Source organism: Strix uralensis, chromosome 4, assembly GCF_047716275.1.
Source record: "Strix uralensis isolate ZFMK-TIS-50842 chromosome 4, bStrUra1, whole genome shotgun sequence".
Lineage (NCBI taxonomy): Eukaryota > Metazoa > Chordata > Aves > Strigiformes > Strigidae > Strix > Strix uralensis.
In genome coordinates this window covers 82,254,824-82,280,355 of record NC_133975.1, presented here as the reverse complement: position 1 = coordinate 82,280,355, position 25,532 = coordinate 82,254,824, and the positions used below count along the sequence as shown (strand labels likewise).

The following is a 25,532-nucleotide window of genomic DNA, read 5'->3' as shown; positions in this document are numbered from 1 at the left end:
GGCCGCGGGGCCCGCGCTCGGCAGCTCGGCCGGGGGAGGCGCCGCTCTCGCAGCGCTGGGGCGCAGCTGGCGGGCGGCGGTCCGGGCGCGGGAGGAGGTAAGGGCCGCCGCGCCCCCGGGGCAGCCCCTGCACGGCCGCAGCCCGCCCGGCGGCCTGGGGTGGGGGTAAGGGAGGGGGAACCGGCCGCCGCTGCGGCGAGCGAGTACGGGGCTCGGAAGCTTCTCCCTCCGCTCGCCCGTTTCGGCGAGGCTGGGCGGCGCGGGGCTCCGGGCAGTGCCTGGGGCCGGGCCTGCCCCGGGGGAGGAGGGAGCCGTGCTCCGCTCCCGCTTACCGGCACCGCTTCTGCGGCGGCGGCAGGTGCTCTCCCGAGCCTCGGGCGGGGGAGGGCCGGGAAACCGGTGGCGACCATCGGCGCCTCTGGGCGAGCGGCCGCAGGGGTGGGGCGGTCACTCGCCTTCCTCAGGTCTCTGCGGTCCCTTCTCCTCCGCCTGCGGCCGCTGCGCGGGGCTCGGCTCTGCCCGCCCGGCCCGCTGAGGCAGCCGCGGCTGGGGCCCGGCCCGCGCCGTTAGGCCGCAGCCCGGTCCTGCACGGAGCCGGGGTGTGTGTGTGTGGGGGGGGTGCGTATGTGAGGCTCGGTGCTGCCCTCACGGCGCTGCCGGCCCCTGCCCCGAGCCGGGGGGAGAGGCTGGAGCGGGGACGGGGACGCGGGCTGGTTCCATCAGGCTTTCCTCAGGCTGCCCACCGTAACTGCGGGGCTTGGGGCTACACGAATAAACCCGCCCGGGCTGTCAGGGGCCGTGCGCTAATTCGTAATTAGCAAATCGCAGCGCAAACCTCGTTAAATTGCTGCTGCCTGTGCGGTTTATTATCCAGGCAGGGGGTGAGATTATATTGTCACAGATTTAAAAAAAACCCTCTGATTTGAGACAGGCTTAACCTACAGAAGCATACAGTACTGCCCACAGCTGTGGGGTCTGCCAGGCAAGTGCGCTTACAGGCGTTCAGAGTTTCAAATTCCTTTTTAAATACGTTTAATCCCCTGGGGCAGCAGGCATGCCTTCTGCCTTCTCTTTCTTCCGGGTTTCTTTTTTTTTTCCCCCTTCTTGCAATCTGGAAAATTTCCATCTGCCAAGAAGCAGCCAGCCTGTAAAAGGGGCACCACGCGCGTTCAACTGCCATTTAATCACTCACTTCATTCACTTTAAGCATTGTATTTCTGGGTCTGTCTGCAGAAACTGTTTCTTTAAATTAGATGTGTACAGATTAACAGGATCAGAATGAGCACCTCAGAACAGATTTCCATCAATAACTGCCTGTCTTGGACTTTGGCTTTAATGCCAGTGCCCCCCTTTTCAATACCTCAGTCTTGTTTTGCCCAGCGTTTGCAAACATACCAGTTAGGAGAGCCCAGGCTGTTTGTTACATGTCCAACTGAAAGCGTAACTATTGACTTCACAGAAACTAAAGATCAGGTTCCTACTCCTGACTTGCAGAGACACTTGAAAAGCAAAACTGTCATCAGTACTTGCCTGGAGAAAAAAAAAGGCCTTTTGAGAGTTGAATTTGATAGGGAACAAACAAATTAATTAGCTGGGGATTTTGGATTAATCCTTTGATTCATGCTGTGGATCCTGGGAATCTAAGTATAGCTAACATTTCACGTTCTCCTTTCAAGCTGACAGAAGTGAAACTGAGTGTGGGTTTTTTTAATTGGCTGGCTTTCAATTTGGTCGTGCTGTGTTTCACAGGAGGAAGTTAACATACTGTTGTTATGAGTCAAGGGTAACAGAAAAGAAAAAGCAACTCGAGGAAGGAAATCCGTTTTTAAATACCTGTAGGTATACTGAAAGAAGGATGTGATGTTGCTGTCACCCCACAATAAAATGGAAAACCTTAAAATTCCAAGTGGTCGGTCCCATTCACCTGGGGCCTAGTCCACATTTGTCTGGTGCAACAACAGTGATTCCTGGCGCGTTCGGCCTTTTATCAAGTTGACAGTTACTCCCTAAGCGCTGAGTAAAGAAACCTTTCATCTAAGAACTGCATGAGAGGTAAACCAAGAGCATATAGAGCAACATGCTTTGAGCTGTGAGTGACAAGTTGGATGGAGGCCTCCAGAAAGTGCATGTCACGGCCGTTGTCTACTAAAGCAACCGCTTATTAAATTACCTTTGCCTGCGTGTTTTTGCAAGCACCTGGATTTTCTCTAGTAATTAAAAAAAAAAATAGTTTTAACAGATATTTCAGATCTACAGATGCCATTGTGATTGACATGGGGAAAGTACAGTGGCAAGGCACTCCAGCCCAGAATTACAGCGTCTCTGGGGTACGTGTGTTGCTCTTTGCTGCTCTATTGTGTCAGACCACCCTGCCATCTTTTTTACTTTTTGGCATTCACCGTGAGCCTGCGTATTTTTAACTCCTTTGTTATGGCATATAATACCTTTCTCTCATAATTTTTCTCTCAGCAAACTTCGAGCAATTAAGTTAGAAATCCCTCACTTAAAATTTAGCGTGGTTAGTTACAGCCATCCAGTTTAAATTACTACTGTGCAACAACATGGACTTACTACAGACTGCATCCCAGCCTGTTGGACTTTGATCAGGTTGGGTGATACTCTACAAAAGGTTGCATAAGCCAATCTTTCTACATTTTTCAGTACGCTAGATGAATCATCGTTAGTGAATTTTTTATCTGTGCTGAGCCAAGTGGTGTGTTTAATTTATCTGGGTTGGAAAAGACATCTGAGAAGCCAGTAGAAGATCGTGCTTGCCTGCATTAGCCCAGGAAGCCCATTTTGGGGTTAGGTGGCAGAGAACTTCAGGCCAGACAAAACAGCAAAGAGACGCACAGGGTTTTCTGGGGGGAAGTTTGTGTGGGCAATTGTGTATGTCCATGGGTACACTCTTAGTGGTCTTTTTTAGGCAGCCTAAGAAAATCACAGTTTACTTCACTGTGTTGAAAAGTATTTTTCAAGTCCTCAGTAAGCGTGACAGAACTGAATGTCACATGCAGATGACAAAACTCTAAAATCTAAGCAAATATGTTTCTCCTGCCTTTGCACCCTGGGAGCCACACTGTGGATGTTTGAAGAGCGTGCACTCTAAGCTCATTTTCATGACCTCACCTCATATTTTTGCTGACACGGAGCAAAGTCATTATCACTCTCATTTGCTCCGTCACAACCTCTTCAACCTGTGAAAATTCAGGATATAATGTGGGCAGCCAGCAGAAATGCTTTACCTTGATCTGTCTCCCCGTTAGATGCGGGCCGGTCTGGGTAGGATTGTTTCTCTGTGAGTCATGCAGCTTGCTCTGTAGTTTTTTTTAGGCAGTGCTGTGCTATGCGTGATTAACGGGCTCCAAGAGTGACATTGTTTCCTGAATGATGTAACTGAAAATTCCCTTTCCTGTGCTTCTTGTTTCCTGATCAGTTTTCTCTTTGTTCCCGAAGACATTCCAGCAGCCTCGCATCTTTTATCCCTGATCTTTTATTCCCACAAATCTCTGTGAAGACAAGTTATGTCAACAGCTACTTTAATTAATTTGGTACGAAACGGAGGGTATCAAGTCAGAAGGAGAGCTCTGCTGACGTCCCGCCTCTTGCAAGAGGAGAAGCGTCCGACAGCCGCCTGCTACAGCTCCACCTCCGAGCGCCGCGCTTCCCGCTTCGATCCAGACGGCAGCGGGCGACCTACCACATGGGACACCTTCGGCATCTGGGACAACCGCATTGACGAACCTATTCTCCTTCCACCCAGCATAAAGTATGGGAAGCCGATTCCCAAAGTCAGCCTGGCCAACGTGGGCTGCACCAGCCATATCGGGAAGCGTAAGGAGAACGAAGACCGGTTTGATTATGCTCAGCTGACGGAGGACGTCCTGTACTTCGCAGTGTACGATGGGCATGGCGGGGCAGCAGCAGCAGACTTCTGTCACAAGTACATGGAAAAATATATTAAGTAAGTGGGCGTTGAGTGAACACGAAGCGAATTGCAGGGGAGTGGTGGGTCACATGTTGTTGCTAATCCTGCTAGGTCATCTAGGCACCCTCGCCCAAGGGGACAGCAGGAACACTGGACTAAGGGGACAGTCCATTACAACAGATGTGCTGTGAACGACTTATTCTGTAGGGTTCTGCCTACAGAACAGTGCAGATATATTCTGCCCCATTGAGCAAGCCCGCAAAGACAAGAGAGGAAAATACGATTGTACTCACCTTCCAGGAAAGGATTGGGAACACAGAGAGAGTGTGAACTGGCTGTTTTCAGATGGGGTCACTGTGATGGCTGACCTGCAGCTTGCTTACACTCTTCTCTATCTCTGTGTCACATCCCTAGGAGTTGGAAGAGGAATTTTACCTAATTGCAAAATTACAGGATTATGCTTCCAGTGCAGGTCATTAGTACAATCATACTACCTTTTCACTGAAATCCAGCATTATTCAATGTACGCAGGGAGGAGATAAGGCTGTGGAAGAGATTGATCAAGATATATCTTTCTGGGAAAGAAGTTTAATTTTTTTGTTTGCCTGTTTGTTTCCAGAGAATTTCTTGCTGAGGAGGAGAACTTGGAAAATGTTTTGAACAAAGCTTTTCTAGAAATAAACAAAGCCTATGAAAGGCATGCTCATCTGTCTGCTGACGGTAGGTAAAAAAATATTCAACTTGTATGGGTGTGGAGAATAAGGTTTTTCTTACTTGCTCAGTAGTTTTGTAGTAAAATGTCCAGAAAAATGCTGGAAAACAGTTTTACTTAACATAGGATTTTGCACTGATCACTTACTGCAAATGAAACAATTATCCTTTACCTTCTTAAAATGAAAAAGCTATAAAAAGTCCAAATCAGATTTACTGGGGAAGTTATTAATCTGAATGTTAGCATAATTGTCAATGAATTTCTCTTAACGTGATTCTGCCAAGGAAAGTGTTGGTCAAATTAGCAAAGAGTGGTTTAGATTTGCAAGGAGCATAACTTTACCGTGCAAGAAACCTTGAGGGGGGGTGGGTTTGAAATTTTTTTTTTGTGGTTTGGATTTTTTTTTATTTGTTTGTTGGGGGGGGGGGGGGGGGGTGTGTGTTAAAGCTGTCATCAAATGTTCCCCTTTCTAACTTGGCTGCTGCACCTGAGGAGGAACGTAAGCCAAAATTAATACAATTGATATTGCTTCTGCACAAACAGAATCACAGAAGTAGCTGTGTGTGAAAGGGAAAAAAGCAGTGAAGAGGAATACAAGGTTGGCTGTGGTAAGGCTGTGGTAAAGCTGGCACCAGCCCTTTTAGACTCCTTAGTCCTGGCTGTTAATCAAGTTCTTTGTATGTATGTCTAGAGACTAAGCACATCTGAAGTTCCAGCAAGTGGAGCTTATAGAGAGTAACCTGGGGAGATAGAGGTCCTTGTCCCAGTTCTGTCACAGGAGTTTCCTCAAGTGTGAGATACAATTTTAAGAGTCAGTTTAGCCAGTCTTAAAAAACCAAAACAAACCCAATTAAAAAAAAAAAAAACCCACAACAACAAACCAAACAAAAAACCTGTCCCAGTGCTGGTGCAGGTGCTGGCAAAATGAGTGAGGTAATTTCAAAAGAACAGAAACTGTAGAAGTTTCCTCTCCAAGAAAGACTTGAAACCAACAAACTGAAGTGATACTGTATTCTCTCAAGCTACCTTTTTAAAACAATGAATCAAGTCATCAAGTAACGGAGTGGCTTCCTGCACTTTAACTGCTAGATGAATCTAGGTAGACTCAAGCAGGACCAGAAGCCCGACTGTTGCAGCACTGTGAGGCACACCTTTCCTCTTACCTGGTACCAGCTAATGTATCAGGGGTATCAGGAAAAAAGCCTTAAATCTTGAAATGCAGCCCTTAAAAAAGGGGGATTAAATCTATAAAGCTTATTTCCCCATTATATGCCATTTTATTTTTTTATATTGAAATCCTTTAAAAAAAAAAAAGTCCAGAGTCACTTTTGACCTGTGGGATGAGTTCTAACTGAGCTCATGAGACACACATCAGTAGAGCAGATATGCTTTTTATCTAAGAGCCTCCTTGCAAATACTTTTTTTTAAAAGCCCAAATTCAAGAAAGCATCTGAGTACAGGCTTATGTGCTTCCCTGGGTCAGTACCTTTCATCTTCACTAACATGAAGATCTGTCACATTTGTCCCCCCCTGCCCACCCCTCTGTTAGTAGGACAGCTCTTGGTTTGGCTCATTCTAGTGACCTCTGTTAAGTGCCAGAGCAGCTCCTCGAGGAGAGGGATTGGGAACTGCACTTGGTATATTATTCTGTTATTCTTAAAACGTTTTCTGATTATAGCATTTCGTACATGAGACTAACGGAACTGGGTAACAACAATATTTGACAGACAAGTTGGGCAGCAAGCTGAGCATTTTGGAACTGCTTGTAGGGGTTTTTTCATATCATTTAACTGACTGGTGCTGCTTAATGAATATAATGCAAATGCCAGCAAATTTACATAACAGTTACCAAGGTACTGGACAAACCCTCTTCATTAAAAAAGCTTGAGGTCAAGCAAAATAGAGGGCAAAAGCATTGTCAAACGTCCACAGGGCCCACGCTCTGGCAAGCACTCAGTGTTTCTCAGGTAGGCTGAGCACCTGCAAGCTCTTGCAGGAGCCAGTGGGATCTAAAAGTGCCCAGACTGGTTGCCCAGCTGAAAATCAAACTATAAGGCAAAGAGTGGAGTAACAGGGTGCAAAGACAAGTGCGGATTTCTGAACAAATTAAACTTTTTGCATATCTGTTGTTAAAATAGTTCAATACTATGTTGACTGCTTGGTGTGGATATTTTTGTTGTTGCTGCTGTTTTCAAAGTTGCTTAAAATTTCAATGCTTGGCATGTATCCTTGTTAGAAGCCTACTTCCAAGCTGATTCAGTTTGCCAGCAAAATTTCTGATGAATTGTGGCTATTCTAGAGGTGACAGTCAAGACTGTTGCTGAAGTATCTTGAAAATGGTGGCTGGTTGTGTAACACCGGGTATCTGGGATACACTGGATGCTCCCCAAGACTGACCTCCTTTTGAAACCTGGCCATAGCTGACGAAGTGGAAAGTAATAGCTTAGTCTTGTTCCAGGAGGTGACCCTGCCAGGGTTCACTCCTTTCACTGTATCTGCAAAAAAAACCGCAGTGCACGTTCAGAATGTCCAGGTCTTTACTAACACATGACCGGCTTTGAAAGTGTGTGCCTGGGCGTTGGAAGGAACGTAAGTCCTGAGACAAATCCCTGCAGCCAAAATTGCATGGATTTTGCTTGACGCATTGTTTATAGTACTATTTAAGAGGTTAAAACCTCACATACATACAAATTTAACAAGACTGGAGATGTGCCTTGTTGCAGCGCCTTGCTATGTCTTCAAGGGCACGGCCCTTTGTAGATTGCTTTACAATTACAGAATATTTGAAATTATAGATGGATGGCATAATAGTCTCTGTGAGCTTTCAATTAAAAAAAAAAAAAAGGTATATGTATGTGTTCCAGGTACTGCTACTGTGTCTGACATGCAGTTCACTAGTGCTGTACTGGCCCGCTGGGGACTGGTCCAGTATCCCCTCTGACAGTGATCTGTTGTTTCACACAAAAGCATAAGAAACTTGCTGTAGGCAGATCTGGGATAATCTGTCCTCCACCTAAATCCTTTCTAATCATTGACAGTTTAGAGATATGCCTGAGCTCTGAAGCGTGGTGTTTGATATCTCTTCAAAAATGCGTTTTCTTTCACTTCCATGCATTTAAATATATCCAGTCACTTCTAAATCATTGCTAAATATAGGTATAGGACACAGTAAAGGAAGCTCACGTCCAACAGATATGTCATTATCCATGGGACAACTGTTAACACAGATGGACAGAATTTTCTGATCTTTTTGACCAGCCATAAAAAACTGAAATGTCAAGGCTGCATAGCTTTGCTCAGCAAGGACAGAAATGAGGAAGTGAATCATGTGCTTGAGGAAATTTGAGCATCTCTCTGGAGAAATGTCAGACAAACCCTCTCCTGGCCTAGTGCAGTTCTACAAGGTACTGCTACTGCTTCTGTTCACTGCGATCCACTACTCAGAGAAAACAACGGGGAGTCTTCCCATCAACCTCCACGTTCAGTGCATCCAATTCTAATCACACTGGGCGCTCACTTCTGGAATAGCCATCTTATTAAAACACAGCCAGGTATTAACTGATGTCTCTATGTTTGAAAGGCATTCCTGGAATCTTACTGTGCTGAGCAAACAGCAAAAGTTATTTAAAAATAACTAAATTTAAAAAGCAGTGGGGTTTGGTTTTGTTTTTTTAAGTTACCATTCAAACATACAATTTTTATTTCTTTGAATATGTTAACCTGCAACACTGAGGAAAAGGGAGAGCTGCAGAAATTGTACTTAAGTATTTCATAAATCCACCAACATTACAAAGGCAGCCTTTTTATCCAAGGGTCCTGATTATTACCTGATCAAGTTAGAAGATACTAATTACAGTGTTAAAGGGGTGTTTATTTTGCATATTTTCCCATGGATCAGAACAATTCGTATACTTCTATTCAGTGCCTTTAAGATGGCCCCATTTTACTTGGCACCAGTTTGAACTCCTTGTTTTTGTGTTGTATGTAAATATATATATACAAATAAATTACCTTGAGGAAACAGATTGGGCCATATTCTGTACCAAAGATGTTCTTCAGAGTGGCCGCTCTTGCCATATATGAGACAGCTGGCCCTCTAAAATAAAATTCTTTGGTTGATTTGTTGTTTGGTTACTTACGTTCACAGGAAAAAAAAAAAAGAAAAAAAAAGCTTTTATCTTGGCTGAATTTAAACTGGTTTTGTCACACAGTTTTAGCGAGAAGGCAGGAACGGTGGCAATTCCCCAGAAATACCAAGGCTGATTTATCTGTGGCCAAAGATGCGTGTGTAAGCTTCAAGTACTTCCTATACGACCTGCAAACCATGGTGCAGGCAAACCCAAAGAGTGACGGCTTCCCCTGTTCTGCAGCCCTTGTTCTTTCATCTCCAGTGTTGCAGGATATTTTGTTTGCACAAAGTCCCTGGGTGAATTTCCTCTTTGCCTCTGTGTGCGTGTTATTTGTGGCAGACACTGTACCTGGTCAGCAGCTCTAGAACTGGAGGCCCTGGACACTATATGCTGGGCTTCAGTGGAAAGAGCAATCTGCTTAATTTTGTCCCAGGTGAAGGAGTCCGGCGGTTCCTAGCCTGGACTACTGGAAGGTTCCCACATCCTCTTTGTCCCATTAGTTGAGATGACTTGCAGTAGAAGTTGTCCAGTGAGTGTTAAGAACCTATTGAAAGATCTTAGTTTTATAGTGATATTGTTAGGAAAACAATTTAAACTCTTTAATTGTTAAAACCAATGTATTTGCTGATGCAACGTATTTTGATATTATTAAATAACTGTACAGCAGTTGTAGTAAAGCCTTAGAAATGTTATCCCATCATCATTCCTGTGTTTTTGAGCTGTGCTAGAAATCCCATAATGCTTGTAGTCTAGCTACACCCATGGGCTGGCACCCCTACCCAGATCATGAACTGGTCCCAAGGTAGAGAGCATGAGCAGCATTTATTTTTCTGGGAGTGCTATTTAACCAATAAACGTATCTAAATCTCAAGTCACTATGTCCATTAGCACAATTCTGGACAATATCTTGACTTGTTATTTAGCACCATCTCTTGATTTTGCAATAGTAGCTCTTTTTCTTTGAGAGTTTGCACTTGAAAGATACAGATTCACCTGAACGTCCAACTGCATCCCATCATTTAAGAATTAAAGACTACGGATCTTAACTTTTTCAGAAACTGCTTATGTTTGTCAGCAGAGTTCCAAAACCAAGGAATGAAATGGGAGAGTAGCAGCAGTTCTGCATTAATTTTAACATCTAAATAGAATGTATTTTCTGTAAAATAAAAAGGTAGTTTTACATAGGTTCTCCATTTCACATCTTTTAACTGTTGGCTAAAACAGGTATTTTACTGGTTCTACTAAAATTTCTAACCGCACTGGTACTTGTTAGCATCTTACTTTCATAATGTGCCTTAAAGTGAGCCTGCACTGGACTAGTCCTTGCTTCAAATCAGAAACAGGATGTCAGTGCTTACCTGAATAGTCAGAAGCTACCAGCATCTAAATAGTTTTGAATATCGTGGCCTGCGTGGCAGCCATAGTCCAAGGTTTGACCTAGGTCACCATGGTTGATCTTCACGATTGATGTGTTGGTTAAGTGTATAGCTAAACCAAGTCCTCACTGCAGTAATAATACCTGTTTTAAAGAATAACACAAGCTGAGTTTTGTGAGGTGTTTTTTTTTTTTTTTTTTTTGATTCATCAACTCACTGCTTCTTTTGCTGCACAACAAGGCTCAATGCATCTTTCAGGGCTTTGTGCACTTCAATTTACTCCCAACCCTCTTTTACTTACGGGGTGCTGAGACCTCACAGGGTCGGGGAAAGAGGTCACCAAGATCCCAGAGCACTCGCGTTTCTGTTGCTGCCGTACGCAGGCGGTCGTCATGTGTGTTACGCCGTTTGCTGGTCAGAGGTGGGGCTGGCTGGCATTGCTCGGGCTCAAACACGCCATCCTGCCTCAGGTCCATCCCACCTCCTGGGCTCAGGGCTGCAGGGCCAGGGGTAGGAGTGCATGGAATTATAGCTGAGCTCTGCAGGAGTGGTGGTGGAAAGGTCTTTAACTGTTAGTCACCTGAAAACAGGAATATAACTGGGGATTCTCATTCCTAAATTAGCCCCTCTCAAATTGTCTTGCCTTTAAAACCTGGAAAAACTGGAAAATCCCAGGATGCAGGAGGGCCTTTCAAGGGGATTTTTACTGGCTGTGAATGCAAATGAGTTACAGGCAATAGCTTTTCCTGGCCAGATGCTTTACTGTAATCATTCCAGTCAGCAGGAGTTGCCGCTTTCCAGACACTTCTCACTGGGTTACCTGTGTATAATTTGCAAGAAGGGAACATACTTAACTGTAAAATGAGACTGCTCCTTTCAAAAAGCAAACAAAAAAGGAAACCTGGACAGCTCTTCTGGCATTTTCTTCACCACAGATAAAACGGCAGACCTTTTCTGAAATAGTCAGACTCGCATTTCTCCTGTTCAAACACTTCTTTTTTTTCCAGAGCATTGTAGAAATTGAAATGAGAAGCCCTTACATTTACTTGCACCAGTTAATTCAGCCAGGTCCCTGAACACAGTCAGTGAGCTCAGCTCACTCCCTTACCCTGTAAGAGAAGGAGGACAGCACGGAGACCTTTGTTTTGCCCTCTGGGCAGTCCCCTGTCAAGCCAGCCCAGTGCTGCCCAGGGCAGACTGCCCGCAGAGCCACTGCCAGCCTCTGCCAGCGTTGGTTTGCAGGCACAAGGCAAGGCAGAATCCAGCTTCATCTTTGCGTTGGGACTTCCAGCAAGTTGACAGGGTCTGAAGGGAGCAGCATCCCTTTCTGAAAAAAGCCAGCGGCCTGCTGGCTGAACCCTTCGTCTCTTGGCGAGGCTGGGGGAAGCAGAGGGAGATGGTAACAACTCCGACAGCAACAGGAGGATGCCACAGACTGGTGTAAAGGTGCGATCTAGGGTTTCTCTTCTGGTGAACTATGTGGAGCTACAATTACTCAACTGCCCACTTCATCACCTAACAGAAGGCAAGAGCCATCAGCTTTATGGTGGGCTACCCGTGCAGTCACTGTGCCCGAGGATAAGGACAATAACCTTGTAATTTAAGGTGAACTAGTGGGACAGAAAAACTCCCAGCTACAAGCTGAAAGGAAGCCACCATACCTGGTACCGCTTTTATTCCACTTGCCCTCTTTGCATGGAGCCATGTTGTTGCACAGAAATACTTATCCTTTCCACTTCCTCTCTCTCCCCTGAGTCCTACATGCATGCGTGTTTGCTGTATTTTTTGTTTTATATGTAGATTTAGTTTAAACTTAAAAGCAGTTACTGGTAATGTAGAGCACAAGTTGTCTTTATTTTACCAACTGAAACTGTTGCTGTTATAAATGGTCCCACACTTCGAGGCAGTGCTAAAACCTCTCTCTTTGATATGATGTTTATAGCAACTCTGATGAACTCTGGGACCACTGCAACAGTGGCTCTGCTCCGGGATGGTATTGAGCTGGTTGTGGCAAGTGTGGGAGACAGTCGTGCTCTGCTGTGTCGAAAGGGAAAGGCCATGAAACTCACCATTGACCATACTCCGGAGAGAAAAGAGGAGAAGGAAAGGTACCTCTCGGCTGATGATGTGGCTTCCTGGGGCATGGCCTCGGTCAGGATGTGTTTGTGTTCTGCTGCCCGGTTGGGCCTGAAAGAAAGCAGAGAGTTGAACGTAATGCCCCGAGACCACCTCTGAGCTGTCAGAAAGCGGCACAGCTCCAGTGAATCCATTTGGTTCTGTTTAGAGGACTGGGGATGTGGAAAGCCCTGCGTGAGCATAAACTGTCTCAGCAGTAAGATCGGCGTAGCTAGGACTTGGTACACAGCTCTGACCACATGGGTTAGACTTGTCCAAGACTGCCAAGTTCAAGCCAAGGCCTGAGGCAATGCACTATGGTTCCTAGGTCAGGACTGAGCCTGCCAAGCCACATCCCTTCTGTGGAGCCCTTCAAACAGCAAAAGCCAACCCTCAGAACCCTCAGTCTCCCAGCTGAGATCCTCTGTACCTCATTCCCCATCAGTAGCTAGTGACAGAAATTGCAGATAGAGACAGGGGTAATGGTGTGAAGCAGTAACTCATATTTGCTTTTTCTTTTGTGCCTCTGGACAGGATTAGGAAGTGCGGTGGCTTCGTTGCCTGGAACAGTTTGGGACAACCTCATGTGAATGGTAGACTTGCAATGACGCGGAGCATAGGAGATTTGGATCTTAAAAACAGTGGTGTCATAGCCCAGCCAGAAACAAAAAGGGTTCAGGTAAAGGAAGGCCTGGTTAACGGGGAGAGCAACATTCGGCCTAAGGGGCATCATAGGAATTTGATGCAGGTGGTGGTACCCAGGTGAAGCCTGATGGCCAAGCGTTGCTTTTTATTTGTGGTGAAGTAATTGGAGACCAATTCTAATTAAGCCATTTCAGATTAACACTAACAGGACAGAAAAAAATCTGGCCCCGATACTAAAGTCAACCAGCTCAACTTCTAAACCCCATTTATCGCAGTACGATATAGGATGGGGGAAGAAAGATAACATGTGATATCCATTACTGAAACACAGAGGGGTTAGTCTGTCTGGGGCTTGTGGTCAAATGAATGATTTTGATGTTAATGCTGATACAAAACCATCACTGAGAACTAGGTGGGATATGGATGGGCTGTCATCAAAAAGAGTAGAATACAGAGAGGTTTGCACACCTGGGAGGAAGGGAGGAGGAAAGGGCAACTGCATGCATCTTACCATAGCTCTGTAGTTGTCCAGAAAAGAAATTAAGCACCCAAAAGGCATTCGGCACAGCTGCCTTCGCTTTTGCAGGAAGGCTTTCCTCTCAGCTCATGTTCTGTTTGTTACTTTTCCCCAGTGTACCTCCCGGGGCCCAGGGAACTTATATTCCTTTGGTGCTAATTAAACACTACCCATTAGGCCTGAGGGGTTTAGGGAGGTGACCACAGTGCTATCATGTCTTCCTTGAAATCCTCAGTTTAAGGAAGCGTTTTCTTTACTGGGTAACATATGGATCTGGTCTTTTACTTCAGTGTATTCAGAGGGCTGCTTCCTAGAACTGGAAGCACCTTAAAATGTTCTCCTCCAGTACAGGGAACAGTCTGTGTGACTGATGGATGTGCTGGAGGATTCAAGGGGCAGCCTTTGGCTAGCTGAGGGTTTGGGGGTTCCAGTTAGTCCTTGCACAGAAAGCAGGAGAGCACGTGGCACCCCCAGAAAAAAGTGCTTTGCAACAGAGAGTAAAAAAAACGAAGGCAGTTAATCTGCCTTGCAGCACTTGCCCCATCGTTGTGTTTACTGTGTGCCTTTATTGCAGTTGCATCATGCAGATGACAGCTTCCTGGTCCTTACTACGGACGGTATTAACTTCATGGTGAACAGTCAGGAGATCTGTGACTTCATTAAACAGTGCCATGATCCTGCTGAGGCTGCCCACGTTGTTACTGAGCAGGTAATGCCAGGGCTTCTCTTGGCATCAGATGCTCATTGCTGGTTTTGGGTTGGTTTTGTTTTAAAAAAACCAAGTATGTCACCACACATCCCAGTGAACTGAACTGTGCTGGTTGAGACATTCATAGCGCTGAGGGATCTGGTGGAGTTGAGAACGGTCCGTGTGAGGTTCATGGTTGGACTGGAGGAGCTTCAAGGGCTTTTCCAACCTAGGTGATTGTGTGATTCCCTGGTGCTGCCAGCTAGCCTTTTCCTTACCCTGGGTCTTGCCACATCATTGCTGGGCATCATTTCAATTAACTTCCTTCGCTCACGATCCGCCGAACTGCCTGGGAGTGTAACTGCAGTTTATTCCTGTGCTGAATATGTCATCAGCAGAGACAGGAATGGCTGGTTTCTCACCGGGGTTCTGGATGGTGACACATCCTATGGAAAGCTGGGGACATACCGGAATGCAGTGTCAGGGCTGGGAAGGGGCAAAAAAAATCTTGGGCGTGCTGTCCCACGTGGAGCTGGGCACTTGTTTCCTTTTCCAAGCAAGACGATGATGCTGACAATTTGTTTCTTCTCTCAGGCGATACAGTTTGGCACTGAAGACAACAGCACTGTTGTCATAGTGCCGTTTGGAGCGTGGGGAAAGTACAAAAACAGTGAGATCAACTTCTCCTTCAGCCGCAGTTTTGCTTCCAGCGGGAGGTGGGCGTGAAGACCTGCCACAGCCATCTTTTCCTGCCATAATCTGGACACAGCGTGCGACAGGAGAACACATCCATCTGTTCATAGGTTGACTCGGTGTCTTGTCCATCTCCTCCGTTCCCAGTGTTGTAGAAGATGCCACTGCTCCCTCGGTGCGTAATGCCCCATCGTCGCTTATGGGTGATCGCATTTTGCTGCGTTTATTTATTCCAGTCGGCGTTGAGGCAGCTATTTCTTTGGGTTTGTAGTCCCGTCAGCTCTGCACATCCCTTTGTTCATGTAGATGAGGCTCTGGGCTTTCACCTGAGGCTGGAGGCGTTGCACAATTGTTTCATACCTGCTTGTATTACTCAGCAGTTACCTGGCAGCTGTGTAAGTCTGAGTCTCTGAGCCACACGCTGGCTTCTTTGTACGTTAATACATGGGGGAACAAAGGCACAGTGTTCTTTTAGGTAGACAAAAAGCGGGTTTGTTGTCTTTCTCTGCTGTGCAGCCACCCAAAACTCCCCTGTGCTTCGGGAGAAGCAGGTGAAAAGCAAGGGAGAAGTTTCAGAAGCGTTAAGTTCTGATCCCAGTGGCATTTGGCGCAGCTGAACAGCTTCCTGAGACGGCTGCTTTGCGGGGCTTTATGTTCTCACTGCCATCATCCACGATCCTCTCGCTCCAAGGAGACGGAGCAGGCTGGAGCCACGTGCCCTTGGACAGATGGGAACATTTCTCCACTGGGTCCAAAGCCTGTATGGTCTCTGAGGACCACGCAGCAGCCCCGTGCACTCTCTTCTCTTTGGTGTGCCTGTGCCTGACAGGAGCACAGAGGAGGGAAAAAGCTGCACATTTTTGCTATCCAGAGACTCTCATCAACTTGAATTTTTTTTTTTTCTTAAAAAAACCCCCAGCTGATTTAAGAGTTTACTAATCAAGATGTGTAAGACGGGGGAGTTTATTTCTTCATAATATATGAGGATTTTCCCACCCTGTGCTGAAGGCTTCTTTCAGTTAGTCATGATCTCCCATCTCTCTTCATGGTGTACAGGGAGCTGTGAAATGCCCAAAGGAAGCAAGCTAGAGAAAGGAGAGAACATTACAATAACATAAGGGAATTTTTGTAAGTTTTGGGTATTGTTTCTAGCAGGTGTCAGATATTCAGACACCAGAAGGTAGTTTTATACTTCAAGGAAGGAGTTCCACTTCCCTTTCTGGAGGGAGTCTGCATCCAGTGAGGCATGGGGGGGGGCAGAACTCTGAGTCAGCTGTGACTCGGGCTGCAGGGGATGTGTTGGCAGACAGTGAAGGTCTGTCCCCTCATTCAGGCCTCCTCCTTCCTCCGCTCCACATCAGGTGTGCAGCTCCTCCGGCCTGCCAGTCACCCTGTCGCGATGAAATACAGGCAGAGAGGAACTGGGCTCTTCTCGGGCTTGCTGCAATATTTTTCATTCTGTGGATGTTTCAAACAGCACACTTGTAAAAACAAAACAAAAAAAGTGAAAGAAGTTGCCTGATACTAAATCACCTTGAGATAAGGAAAAGTATTTCTGAGATGCCTGGCCTGATTTCTCATTTTCCAGTGTGAGGTACTAATCTTCATTACTTTTAGCCCTTTCCTTTCATTCCACGTTTTTCCTTGCCTCTGGTTGAAGGCCTGGCAGCACCCAGCAGAGCACAGTGTCGTACTGACAGCATTAAGTGTTTAGAGAGTATGCTGTTTTCATCTGATTACCTGGTGTATATAATGTGTATATTTGGTTTATAAGTACAAAGAGCTTGTGAGTCAGTGTATGTAAATCTCTGCTGCCCAGGCCTCCATAACGAGCGCATTGTTGGTTTACAACAATAATCCATTCTCTCTCCTCAGATTTTCCCCCGGGCTGGGGTTCAATCTTCACCTGAGGTCAGAATGTTTGCTGGTCCTGGTCCTGGGCTCAGCCTTGCTTACCTGAGGCAGAGGGGCACTTTTAGTTGTTACCAGTGACAGCAGGTTCTCAGTCTGTGGCAAATTTGAAGATTCCCATAATGCATTTGTGGCAAAAAAGGCAAAACGCAGCCTCTCCCGAGCACTTGAGCAGAGGTCACACCTGAGAGAGGGTCGGAGAGCTGCTCTGGGAATGTGGTTAGGACTGGTTTGCGCTGCAGCATGAACAGCTGACAGCTTTTTTCCTGCCAAAGCAGTGACCTGCTGAAACAGAATTCTTCTAGTTCCTAGCAAAGGGTTAACCACAGCCCACAGCAGCCTTAGAGTCAAGCTCTGGAGAGGGAGTTGCTTTAGTATCAAGTGTCAGACAGGCCTGAGTGGTGCTGCAGGGATTTGGACAAGCTCCATCGACACTGTCCTGTTCCAGATGCTGCTCGTTTCTGTTTGGCCAGCCGTGGATTTTTTGGAGCAGTGCTGGATACTTGCCAAGCTGAAGACACAGTATTGAACGCAGGCTGCTAATGGAAAACACTGCAAATGAAGAGCAGGTGCTCTGAGGAATGACCTGGCAGTTAGTTAAAGGAGCTTCTAAACACTGACCCAGATGTAACATAAAATCACAGTTTTTCTTCTCTTTAGAGGTTTTGGGGCATTTTTTGTTTTATCCCTATCTGGGTGCCTGATACAAACAAGTGGTTGGGGGCTTTTATTTCTTCTAACAGTGGTTATCCTCTCAGAGGAAAGATCCATCCATAGCTTTTAAATTTTATGAAAGAACAGATAAGACAAAGCTTTGCAAAATCAAAGATGATTAGATAAAGGTGTCTTGGCGGTTGCTATTACTGCCTTTATACAATCACAGAAAAACTTAGATTGGAAAGGACTTCTGGGTGTCATCAAGCATAGCCTCCTGCTCAAAGCAGGGCTAAATTAAGAATTGTGTGCTGCAGTGAAGGGATGTCTCCTGACATGGAAATGCAGCGCCTGAAAATGGGTGGGAGAAAGAATTTAGCCTGCAGTGGGGTTTACCTGCGGAACCACTTAACATACAGTTAGGAAGTTGAAAACTTACCAGTATTTAGCAGGCACTTTGTATAGCTACCAACAAATTTCTCAAATAAATTAGCACATACATAAAACTAAGATCTGAGCCATTTTGCTCTAAGCAAAAGTGAATTGATAACTGACAGGAGATTACAGAGGTGCATTTCTTACGCAGGGGTTATTCCCTGCCTGTTCACTCTAGTTTTATGCATCTCATTCTGAAGTAAATGAGCTACTGATGAAGATGAAATGCTTTGCCAAGTGGCCCCTGTTTCTCCTCCCATTCAGAACAGAGGTACCTTCGCACTGGTTTGGGTGGATTCCTTACTTCATGCTGCACATGGCAAGACTCTGAGGGCCAGCTTGAAAAGTGCAACATTTTTGTAGAAACACGCCATTACCAAGACCATTGCTCTCTGCCTCTGAATCACAATACTGCTTTTTCCTACCAAGATGACAGTGAACTTCCCTAAGATTTAGTGGCAACTGCACCAAACCTTGTTTTTCTCCAAGAAGTTGGGGGAAAAAAACCTGCAGTTTCCTGGGTGATGGATTGTCCATCATTTGACAGTTCTCACTGAAGAGTCATGAGAACAAGTCCCTGCCCTTGCATTTCAGTTTTGGGGCTGTTTTGACACTGATACCGCGTTGGCAGAGTGAACTTTGCCAACACGTTTATGTGTGGAGTGGGACGTAAGTGGGTGGCACTGAATTTGCAGTGCACAGACTCTGGAGCCGGTGTATCAAAGCCACATTAAGGAAAATGGAAGTGGTTTGTTGTAGCTACCAGGGAATCAAATTAGCAGTGCCCTGGTAACATCTGGCCAGCAAACCTCTTGGCATAGGGTTTTCCACCAGAGCTAGGGACTACTGTGCTGTGAGGAAGCTGTACTTTGTGGTGGGTTGACCTTGGCTGGATGTCGGGTGCCTGCCAAGCTGCTCCATCGCCCCCCTCCTCAGCAGGACAGCACGGGGAGAAAATAAGACGGAAAACCACTCGTGGGTCACGTTAAAGGCAGTTTAATAAAGCAAAAGCAAAGGCTGCGTGTGGAAGCAAAGGAAAACAAAAATTTTATTTGCCACTTCCTGGGAAGTAGGGTTTCAGCACACGTAGCGGTTGCGCTGGAAGACAAATGTCATAATAACTAATGTTCCCCACCCCCACCCCACCCCAGCTCCTCCTTTCCCTTAGCTTTTATCGTGGAGCAGACGTCGTGTGGTGTGGAATACCCCAGTTTGGGAGGGGAGGCAATGTGTCCTCCCCCGCCCCAGCCCACTGGTGCTGAGGGAGAGATCATGGGTGTGTTATCCACAGCGCTCTAGTAACCGGTACCTGGAGCAGCGCTGTGAGGGCTGCTGTGGAGAAAATAACAACAGCCATTGCAGCCAGCCCCAATCTCCACCCCTTATTCCATACCATTTGCATCATGCTCAGGTCCCACATAATGTAATGCATCTCTCTCTCTCTTCTAAGCATCCCATTGTATTTAATTCTCATTACTGAAATCCCTTCTTACCAACACTTACAACTTAGGCTACGTACTTAAACCAGCTTTCTGCCCAATGTACAGATTTCTACATTCTCATTAACTACTATCCCCTGTCCTTTAACAGATAGATATTACTCTCCCATTCCACGGGCTTCCTCCACTCCTCCAGATGTTCACAAGCAGGCTATGACTTGGGTCCTCTCTGCCAAGATGGGTGCTCAGGACTGGAGAAGCAGTATGCTCAACTGTTCGGCTTGGTTTGGGTCATCATTGCACTCGCCCAGTTCCTTGGGAAACTCACTCGTTGTCGGTGCAGGTTATTCCTGTTACATCCTACAACATACAACTCACATCACAGATAAATTTTCTCCCAAAGGTTAAATCTCCTCTAGGAACACACCGGATCTCCCCATCCTTCCCCATTACCCACCAAGTAGACCCATGTCCTTGGGCGAAGACAATCCCACGAACGGGTTTGCCTCTTTCCATGAGAGGAGAAATCCACACCGCCCTCCCTAGCTGCTTCCCGGTGTGCACTACAGGGACCTTCTCTCTTTTGTCTGGGCAGGACCAGGATGGTTCGCAGATCCTCTGGTGTTAACCAGCCAAGCGGCTTCTGCTAAATTTGTATCCCGTTGCCCAATGCCCTCAACAGTCTTTAACGGTCAATTATAGCTTTCAATCTTTCCAGAGGCTTGTGGGTGATAGAGGGTGTGATCCACCCACTCACTGTGTTTCTTTGCCCAGGAGTTACGAGATTATTTTGGAAATCAGTCCCACTGTCTGATTCAGTTGTTTCTGGGGTACCATGGTTGCCACAGAATTTGCCTTTCAAGGCCTAAGGTGGTTCGGGCAGTGGCGTGGTTTATGGGGCACGTTTCTAGCCAACCAGTAGATGCTTCCACCGTGATGAGTGTGTAGCGCTTGCCTTGGCGTGTTCATGGCAGTGATCCAATAAAGTCAATTTGCCAGGCTTCGCTGTATCGAAAACCCAGCCACCCTCTGTTCCAGGGAGATTTTACTTGTGTGACTCGGGTGATTGTGGCAGACATTTCACATTCATGAGTGACCTGTGTGATGGCCTTTGTGGTCAGGTCCACCCTTCAGTCACAAGCCCATCTGTATGTTTCATCTCTCCCCAGATGTCCTGTGGGCCCATCGAGCTACAAATAAGCTCACCCTTATGCTCCCAGGCCAGGCCCAACTGAGCTACTTCAATTTGGGCAGCCTCATCTACCTATTCATTGTTTCAGTGTTCAGAGGTGCAGCTTTTGGGCACGTGAGCATCTACATGACGTATCTTTAAAGCCATGTTTTCTGCCCGGGCAGCGATGTCCTGCCACGATGCAGCAGCCCAGATGGATTTGCCCCTGTGCTGCCAGCTGGTGGCCTTCCACTGCTGTAGCCACCTCCGTGGGGCATTAGCCACCATCCAGGAGTCAGTGTAGAGATCGAGCACTGGCCAGTTTTCTCGTTCAGCAATCTTTAGGGCTAGTTGGATGGCTTTCACTTCTGCAAACTGACTTGACTCACCTTCTTCAGTGGCTTCAACAACTTGTCATGGGGGACTCCACACAGCAGCTTTCCACTTCCGATGGGTTCCCTACTACACAACAGGATCCATCAGTAAACAGAGCATAACACCTTTCATCTTCTGATAACTCATTTTATGGTGGAGCCACCTCCTCAGGCAATGCTCCAAAATCTCTGCCTTCTGGTCAGCCCGTGATCTCTTCCAGGATTCCTGGGTGCTTGGGCTCCCCTGGTTGAGCTCGTTGCTTGATCAACGCTACCCACTTACTCCATGTAGCACTGGTTGTGTGATGTGTAGAGGGGACGTTTCCTTTGAACATCCAGTGTAACACAGGCAGTCATGGTGCCAGGAGGAGATATGCCTCTGTGCCAAGAACTTCTGAAGCAGCTCAAACTCCCTCATATGCTGCTAGTATCTCTTTTTCAGTTGGGGTGTAGTGGGCTTCTGATCCTCAATACCCTCTACTCCAAAACCCTAATTGTCAACCTCAGGTTTCTCCTGGTGGTTTCTGCCAGAGGTCCCAGGTGAGACCATGCTCCCCAGCTGCAGTATAGAGCACATTTTGCACAGCTGGTCCTGTCCGGACAGGCCCAAAAGCTATCACACGAGCTATTTCCTGTTTGATCTGCTCAAAGGCTTCTTGTTGCTCAAGGGCCCACTCAAAATGGTTCTTCTTTCAGGTTACTTGACAGAGAGGGCTCACAAGTTGACTGTAACCTGGAATATACATTCTCTAGAATCCCACAAGGCTTAGGAGAGCTTGTGTTTCCTTCTTGTTAGCTGGTGGAGACATAGCTGCTATCTTGTTGACCACATCCATAGGCACATGACGACATCCATACTGCCATTTGATTCCTAAGAACTCCTGTGCCGGTCCCTTGACGTTGCTTTTTTTTTTTTTTTTTGGTGGTGAAACCATCTTTCAGAAGAATCTGAGCTACTCTTTTTCCCTTCTCAAACACTTTTTCTGCCTCATTGCCTGACACAATGTCATCAATGTATCGGGCATCACCCTTTTCCGGTGCAGTTTGGATTAGAATGGTGGGGCCGTGTTTCCACCCATGGAGCAGTCGATTCCAGGTGCCCCTCCACGTGAAAGCAACCTGTGGCCTGCTCTCTGCTGCCAAAGGCGTTGGAAAAAAAACCCCGTTGGCACGTGGCTGCCTTCGACTCCACAATAAGGGGTGGAGACTGTCCTGGTTTCAGCATCCTCCCCCTGGTCATGTGGGAAGAACTGGAGCGTGCCACACAGCGTGTGCCCGGCCCTCCCTCTCCCCCTGACCAGGGCGGGAGGGGACTGATTTCTTGGGACACCCCTGACAGCCAACATGCCGGCCTATAGGTACAAAGGTTTTCTTCAAAGTTTTGGAGCCGAGAAGATGCTCCTCTCCACAGTGGGTGTATCCATATCTGGGCGATGCGTCGCTGCCAAGCTGTTAGAATATGACACTGGGGCACTTTGAATCACCTTCCTCCACGTGGCCGGCGTGCACAGGACATCCTCTGGGTCTTTGAGACCTCATCATTGTCTAGATCATGTAGAGGGCTTCCAGCACCGCTCATTCCCTCGGGTACTGGATGCCTTCATCTGCAGAGGTCCACTTTCCTGGGGAGTTCACAAGATCTTCCCTGAATGGATCTCTTGCCCTCACACTTGAGAGGAGCCGTCCAAATAGCTGCCTCTTTTCCAATTCCTCTCTCAATTCCCCAGTTTCTAACAAGGGATCCCAGCTGTTGGGCTTCACTACCTTCCAACTCCTGACCATCAGCCCCATCACCCCAGCGCCGGAGCGGCTGGGCAGCAACCCGCTGCCGCCTGTGATCTTTCTGCATGTCTCAAAGTTCCGATGAGGGCAGGGATCGGGTAGTTTCTGCTTCCTGTCAGAATTCTCTCACTCCTTCCTCCAATTTCTTTGTCGAAGGACCGGCTTCTTGAAGAAACCTTTCCTCTTCTTCCTCCTCCCTTATTAATGGGTGATACGGACCCGTTGTTTTCCTTGTCCACTGTTTCATTTTCACTACTAGGGCAATTATGGAAAATAAGACGGAAAAAAATGTCATGACTCAAAATAAAGACAACTTAATAAAGGCTTCAGTTCGCATAGTGGTTGCTCTGAAAGACAAATGTAATAACAAATACCCCCCCACTCCTTCTGCTTAGCTTTTATCACTGAGCAGATGCCATAGGGTATGGAATACCCCTTTGGGCAGTTTGGGTCAGCTGTCCTGGAGATGTCCCCCCCCCCAGCCCACTGGTGAGGGGGGATGTTGGCGAGACAGCGACCGGTACCCGGAGCAGCACTGTGAGGGCTGCTGTGGGGAAAATAACTCACTTCTAAGTTTTCTTCTATCTAGTCAAGAAGCCTCCTGCTGCCTGTAGCAGCTCTGCAAGCAAACAGCTTTACACCCCAGGGACCAGCAAAATTCTCTTGCCTAGCAGAGAGCTCCTTCCAACTCGAGGACAAAGAGCAAATTTGTCCTAACAGCAGCAGTTGTCTATCAGAGAGGTTTATTGAAGGATCACTAGAGGTATCTTACACTTCGAATGAAATGAAACAGAATCTCAGTTTGCTCTCTAGTTCCCTGTGCATCTGCTGTTTCAATGAAAAGAGTATTTTTTGTTTATTATAAACTGAACTGAACATTAAGGGTGACCTACTGAGCAAACCGTAACAAGCATGTGCTTTTTTCCTGAATTTTAGGGATGGATTCTGACCTCTGCTGCATCTGATAAGGGTATTTCCTTGCCTGCGTGCTCCCCTGGGAGCAGTGGTATTTCTCACTGTACAGGCACTGCAGGAGGGTGGGCTGTGGGTGCAGAAAGGCCAAAAATGCTGCCCAGCGAGATACTCATTTGTACTGTGAGGATATGGAAGGTACGGGGGAGCCCTTGTGCGGCTGGAGGATTTTCTAGGAGAGGTGTCAAGACTGCAAGCTGGAGTTCCAGCTCAGTCTCCCCACCACCTGGAAAGGGACGTTTCATGCTTTGGAGAGGGAACTTGCTAAAATGGCATTTGCAGCCTTAGATTGAGGAGAGCTGGTCTCGCTGGAAGGGGAGCGTGGTGCAAGAGGCTGCAGAGGGGATGAGATCCAACAGTCCGTTTGATACAGGGTCCTCAATGCAATCAGTCCTTTTTGCTTGAAAAGCTCAGGGTTGGAAAATAATCCTGGAGCAGAGTTTGAGGTTGAGAACGGGTGTGGGGAGAGAAATCAGCACTATTACTGCTTTTTACATACTGGGGGAAAATGAAAACTGTGACGAGCTTAGACTGACCGCAGGGTTTCTGTTGACTTCCACAGGATCAGGGTTACCAGATCCCCTTTTCTGTCTCAGCAGGTGCATGTGCCATCTTCAAAGGCATTGGGATTTCTAGCTAAGGGAGAAGCACAAAACAACAAATACCAGTGAAACTGGTTTAACATTAATTTTTCTTAGAGAAATTCAGCCAGGCGCTGCTAGGCCCATTGGGCACTCACCCAACAAGCTGAACACTCCAGGTATTCCTTGGTTCCAAAGCTGCTGTGCTCAACACAGAGACACCCAGCAGGGTGTCCCCTTGACCCAGGGTAGGGAGTGCCTGGGCAGCGGCGTTTCTCATCACTTTCTACAGACTGAAGTGCAATTGTGTACATTTGTTACATAGTTTGCCTTAGGACTGCGTATAATTCCTGTGGTTTGATGTTTATGTTTGGTGTAATCAGCATCCTTAATTCATCTACTACTTAATTTTATAGAGGTGTCCATCTTGCCTTTTTTTTTTTTTTAAAAAAAATGTTTGTCTTCATCAACTCAAAGCTACAGTAGAGCAGATAATTCTGTACTGAAATGCTCAAAAGATCTTTTAATAAAAATTGGCTTCTAGAGTTGCGTCACTACAAATGGATTTTTCTTCTTCCACCGCATTACAAACTACCAGAAAAACTTCTGCATGTCAAGCCGTGTTGTGACTGTCCGGTGAGCCCTGGGCCTCAGTCCCTGCCATAAAAAGCTTCTGATAACTGAGGCTTTGCCTACAAAAACATTCACCCAGTGATACCCAGCGCAAAGCACCTCCTATCTCTGAGCTCCGTCAGTGTCCATGGGCTTTTCTGCATCAGGGCAACATATTCTAACTTGCTATTTTTGTCTTTTATATTTTGATATATTACAATACCGAGAAACCAGAAAGCCCTCTCTCGAAAACAAGTCAGTCTTAAAAAAAATAGCCATTTTGTGAAGCAGGAAAGCACCCTGCATAGTTGTCACGGTGAGTGATGGCATCCTGTGACACAGTGGAAGGAAACAATCTGGGTCTCCTCAATAAAAGAATGTATTTAGTTGACTTTTTAGTTGAAAGAACTAAGATAAGGAGAACATAACAGCTGAGGGTTTTAACTCATCCACAGAAGTAACCCTGAGATCACTGTTATTTTGAATTATTACTGCTTTTACAGCTGAAGTCAAACCTACTTTTACCCTCTCTCCTTTGAAAGGAGCAGCCTTGAGTTCAGTGAAGTCCTCGCAGTTCCCTACAGCTGAGCCCCAGCCCTTCCTTTTAGGTCTGAAGGGAGTCCTTTTTGGTTGCCCTTTGTTGTCAGTCCTCTTCCCAGCTCAGTTTGGAGCTGATCAGCTCTTGGACACGTGCACATACACCCCATGGCGGTAAGCCCTCTTGCAGGAGCTGAGAAACGGCTCCCGGGTTCCTCTGCAGTGGGAGCGTTTGTCCTGTGACCAGCATCTCCGTGAGC

At 46.7% G+C, this 25,532-nt stretch overlaps 1 protein-coding gene across 1 annotated transcript; it reads left to right on the top strand.

Moving 5' to 3' along the window:
• Positions 1 to 29: 29 nt before the first annotated feature.
• On the top strand, positions 30 to 24,668 carry PPM1K (protein phosphatase, Mg2+/Mn2+ dependent 1K). Its single transcript, XM_074867468.1, has 7 exons — positions 30 to 97; positions 3,437 to 3,964; positions 4,548 to 4,648; positions 12,089 to 12,254; positions 12,796 to 12,940; positions 13,998 to 14,132; positions 14,706 to 24,668. Exons 2-7 carry the CDS (start codon positions 3,525 to 3,527, stop codon positions 14,835 to 14,837), a joined length of 1,119 nt encoding a protein of 372 aa, XP_074723569.1. The 5' UTR covers positions 30 to 97; positions 3,437 to 3,524; the 3' UTR covers positions 14,838 to 24,668.
• Positions 24,669 to 25,532: the final 864 nt, after the last annotated feature.